This window comes from Hemibagrus wyckioides, linkage group LG13 (genome assembly GCF_019097595.1).
Source record: "Hemibagrus wyckioides isolate EC202008001 linkage group LG13, SWU_Hwy_1.0, whole genome shotgun sequence".
In the NCBI taxonomy this organism is placed as follows: Eukaryota; Metazoa; Chordata; class Actinopteri; order Siluriformes; family Bagridae; genus Hemibagrus; species Hemibagrus wyckioides.
This window is the reverse complement of record NC_080722.1, coordinates 1527501-1532500: the sequence shown is the minus strand read 5'-3', so window position 1 is coordinate 1532500 and position 5000 is coordinate 1527501. Positions and strand designations below refer to the sequence as shown.

General features: G+C 43.3%; 2 protein-coding genes across 3 annotated transcripts in view; one reads left to right on the top strand and one right to left on the bottom strand.

Annotated features, from left to right (window-relative positions):
• LOC131363838 (catechol O-methyltransferase domain-containing protein 1-like) overlaps positions 1 to 4307 on the top strand; it is a 6134-nt gene extending 1827 nt beyond the window's left edge. Inside the window, exons 4-7 of the mRNA XM_058406766.1 lie at positions 1344 to 1462; positions 1613 to 1667; positions 3162 to 3295; positions 3533 to 4307. Coding sequence (XP_058262749.1) covers positions 1344 to 1462; positions 1613 to 1667; positions 3162 to 3295; positions 3533 to 3685 — 461 coding nt within the window. The 3' untranslated portion in view covers positions 3686 to 4307. The remainder of the gene's footprint in view (positions 1 to 1343; positions 1463 to 1612; positions 1668 to 3161; positions 3296 to 3532) is intronic.
• Positions 4308 to 4954: 647 nt separating this feature from the next.
• LOC131363836 (voltage-dependent anion-selective channel protein 2-like) overlaps positions 4955 to 5000 on the bottom strand; it is a 20313-nt gene continuing 20267 nt past the window's right edge. For both annotated transcript variants that reach the window (XM_058406763.1, XM_058406764.1), the window contains exon 9: positions 4955 to 5000. This exon is cut by the window's right edge and continues 731 nt beyond it. The gene's annotated coding sequence lies outside the window, so the exon portion shown is untranslated.

Here is a 5000-nt window from a genome sequence, read left to right as displayed (position 1 = left end):
CACACTCAACACACTCACACACACACACTGAACACACACACTCAACACACTCACACACACTCAACACACTCACACACACACACTGAACACACACAATCCTTCTGATTTTCTTTAACCTTGTGTGCGTTTTGTACGGTGGCTGAGAAGCACCATACAGATTAATAAATATATAAAAACACCAGGACGAATCAGACAGAGTGGAAAAGTTCATTATTGTGTGTGAATGGAATTCTGACCTCTGATTGGATGAGACATCTGTCACTCAGGATATACAGGATGAAGGAAACTATCTAACTTTATTTCTTGTGTGAAGTTCTGCCTTCACTTTAAACCAGTTTTTAAAGAGGATAACAAACATATATTATTCTTATAATATATTTATAAGAAAATGGAGTTCATTCAGCTCTACTGTGAGGAAGGACGTTCATATGGTCAGTGTGATTTTGGATACTGACAGTGTATGGAATAAAGATTAGTTTATCTCTTTAAACACACCAGGAATGTTCGGAAGACCAAACTATTCCAGATTAAAGGATGTAAGGAGCGCTATAAGAGCAGAGCTGTGTTCATACACACACCAATCCACTTTCTACTGCTGTAGATACTGCTGGACTTCCTGTAGATCCTGAGTGACCCATGTCTCGTCCAATCAGAGGTCAGAATTCCATTCACATTCACACGCTATACCTAGCTTTTCTGCTTCGTCCTTGTGTTTCTGGATTTGTTTTTGTGTTCTGCACTTCTCGGACAGCAGAGTTCTGATCAGATGTAAAGTGGAGAGCAGTCCATTCCTCAAACAGCTCATTTGCATATAACGACGCCCATAAAACTCCATATAAGGTCAAGGGCCCAGGCAGCTTGGAGCATGAAATGAGTGATCAGGGTAAAGGCAGAAGTGCAAAAACTTTCATAATACTAAAAATAATAATAAGCCAGGGATGAATCCTCAGCTGAGGTGTTTTTATTTATGGCTCTGTGCAGAAAGTATAGGTTTTTGTTCTTTGTTATATTCTTTAATGAATGGAAATAAATGAAATGGACCTGGTTTTCACTAAATGGTGCTGTCAGTCTCTGACCCCGTGCACTAAACATGACCGTGTCCAGTATGTTACACACACATTACTGCTGTAATCCTTACAGTTTCTATGATCTGAAGTGGGCGGAGTCGAGTTGTACACCAGTTAGTCTCCTAATGTGAACATTCACACACTCAGGAGTCCAGTCATTAGAACTTTAAACTTTCATACAGAAGGTTTAGAGATGAAGCCGTTCATATCCAGCGTGATACATGAGGCTGAGACTCACTGTAATAGACACTAACACATTGTGTGTGTGTTGTGTAGGTGTGTATACGGGCTACAACACTCTGAGCATTGCGCTGGCGTTACCTGACGATGGTAAGGTGGTGGCGTGTGACGTGAGCGAAGAATACGCCAACATCGGCAAGCCCTTCTGGAAAGAGGTGACCTCTAATAGACTCACGTTTAATCTGTAACACACTGTGTGTGTGTGTGTGTGTGTGTGTGTTTCACTTCAACACAAGGTCAGCGTCACCTTTCTCTGTTCTTTGTTTGAATTCTAATAAATAAAACCTTCCCTCTCCGTCTCCCAGGCCGCTGTCGAACACAGAATAGACCTGCGCCTGCAGCCGGCGCTCAAAACCCTGGGTAAGAACTCCATTCAGGTCAGAATGATGATGTCACTTCCTGTGCAAACCACTGTCAAAAATACCTCATCAAAGTCACAGGTGTTACTAATCCCAGGGAAGATGAATGGATTTATTTTTTTATTTTTATTGCAAAAAACACAAATACAATAAGGCAATTCAAGATCATGAGAAGATCCTTAAGAACAGAGCAGCAATCAAAATGAAAATAAACTAAGAAGAAAGATAAAGAATGAGAGTGGGGTCTTCTAATAGTTTACATTTCTGCAATAAACTAAACATTTCTTCTTCCAGCTTTACATTTAAACAATCTTACAGATTTACAGTGCATCTAATACTCCTTTTGAAAAACAGAAAACTATGGCTTTGACCTTTGCCCAAAATGCAAAATAATATCCAGTACAGATTGAGAATGTCCATCTTCCATTAATAAACCAAACATTATATCGTTTTTGAGAAAATGGAGCTTGAAACTTTAAGCCACTCGAATGTCTCAGACCAAAAGGCTCTACTGAATGAACAGTCAAAGAATAAATGTAGAGTCCTTTCAATATCAACATCACAGAAGGTACAATTATTCTGATCAGTATGAAATCTGGATCTGAGAAACTCTAAAGATGGAGAGAGATCAGATATCACTCCCCTTTGGGGGGCGCTGGTGGTTCAGTGGTAGGTCTCTCACCTACCATGTGGAAGGCCCAGGTTCGATTCCCAGCCAGTGCCCAAACCCCTAACCCTAATCATCTCTGTAATATCACTCCTCTCTGTTATTACTGATAACTCTTACACATGTCCGAATTTGGAAAAATAAATAAATAAAGATTAGCTCTCCGGGCGCCACAGTGGGCTAAAGCAGTGGAATGGATTCATCTTCCCTGTGATAGTAACGCCTGTGACCTCAATGAGGTATTTTTGACAGTGGTTCCACACAGCGCTCTTCATGGGGGGTAATTTGGCGTGTGGTTTGTGTAACAGAGGTGTCACAGTCATACATTCTGGAGCTATACTCTAACAAACACACAATCTCCTGTCTGTACACCGGCGTAGACTTTGGAATCCGACTCGGACAGAACACAGGATTACATACGACCGTTTGCAATTACAACCACACACAAATGTTCTGGATTACGTACGGTTATTTTTGACAGTGATTTTATTCCATAAAAAAACACCTGACCAGGTGTGTAGTTGTGTTTAAAACTGACCTCCTTGAAGCTCCACCCCTTTCCACACGAGCTCACTTTATTAATTGAATTGAATGACGTAGCGTCTCGCCTTCAGTTAACGAGAAATAAAATCCAGCAGCGTGTTCCACAACTGTTACACATCTGTATTAATTCTCAATTAACTCTCAATTAACAATGAACACAATTAACATTATAGATTAATTAGTAAACATTTGCAAAAGAAGGACAGGAAAAAAGGCTGAACATTACATAAAGGTCATTATTCCTCTCTGGTGTGTGTGTGTGTGTGTGTGTGTGTGTGTTCTCAGATGACCTTCTAGCAGCAGGAGAGGCAGAGACTTTTGACTTTGTGTTTATCGATGCTGATAAGCAGAATTATGACAATTATTATGAGAAGTCGCTGCAGCTGGTGAGGAAAGGAGGAATCATCGCCATCGACAACGTGAGTGCTGCACATTTCCCGTCTGAGGGATGAATAAAGAACTATCTTTTCTCCATCGCGGTGTTAGCACTGGTGTTTGTAGCGGCGGAGCGTTACTATAGCGCTGATTAACACACAGGTCTGTGTGGATTTTAGAGGAATGTTTTTTGCTCATTATCAGAACCAGGAAATCAAATAAGACTTAACACTCGCTCACCCGAGTCACATGACCTTCATGTCAATGACCTTTGACCCCAGGTGCTGTGGAGCGGGAAGGTGTTGAGTCCTGCAGAAGATGATCTGGACACACAGAGCATCGCAGCACTGAATAAGAAGCTGCACAGGGACGTGAGAGTGAGCCTGAGCATGCTGACCGTAGGGGACGGACTCTCGCTCGCGTTTAAATTATAACACAAGGTCAGCAGGTCATCAGCAAAGGAGCACACCTTCAATGCCTTACACACCGTGCCAAGCCCTGACCACCAGTTCTATACCCTGCCACGCCCCTGACCACCAGTTCTACACCCTGCCACGCCCCTGACCACCAGTTCTACACCCTGCCACGCCCCTGACCACCAGTTCTACACCCTGCCACGCCCCTGACCACCAGTTCTACACCCTGCCACGCCCCTGACCACCAGTTCTACACCCTGCCACGCCCCTGACCACCAGTTCTACACCCTGCCACGCCCCTGACCACCAGTTCTACACCCTGCCACGGCCCTGACCACCAGTTCTACACCCTGCCACGCCCCTGACTAATGCTGAATTCCATTAAGTTGATTTAAAGAACTTATTTTCCTGTGATGTCACTTTTGAAACTGTATATCAGTGTACCTCAGAGTGACTCAGATACTGATAGGAAGTGAACTGAAAGGAAGAAATTAGAGAGAAATTACAGAATAAGAAGTAAACAGCGTAGAGCTACCAGGTTAGCGTTGTGTAACTCACACCTCCACATATAGACAGGTCTGTCCACGTGTACATGGAGCTGTTGTGTGTCATATGTACACAATAAACAATTTATAAATCACTGATGTGTTCATCCTTTCTTCTTCTTTCGGCTTTTCCCTTCAGGGGTCTCCACAGTGAATCATCTCTCTCCACCTATCCCTATCTTCTGCACCCTCAACACTTACACCCACTAGCTTCATATCCTCATTTATTACATCCATATCTCTCCTCTTTGGCCTTCCTCTTTGCCTCCTGCCTGGCAGCTCCATGTCCAACATTCTCCTACCAATATACTCACTGTCCCTCCTCTGAACATGTCCACACCATCTTAATCTGTCCTCCCTAACTTTGTCCCCCAAACGTCCAACATCAGCTGTCCCTCTGATGTACTCGTTCCTAATCCTGTCCAACCGTGTCCCTCCCAAAGAGAACCTCAACATCTTCAGCTCTGCTACCTCCAGCTCTGACTCCTGTCTCTGTCTCAGTGATACTGTCTCTAAACCATACAGCATGGCCGGTCTCACCACTGTCCTGTACACCTTCCCCTTGATTCTCGCTGAAATGTTTCTATCACACAGAACTCCGACACCTTTCTCCACCCATTCCAACCTGCCTGCACTCGCTTCTTTACCTCTTTCCCACACTCTCCATTACTCTGGACTGTTGACCCCAAGTACTTAAACTCCACCTCTCCTTTAATCAGATTAAAATAAAAGAGACAGGAAGTAGTAGAATACCAGCTTTAATGTGATTTATACAGTAACTCTACAGA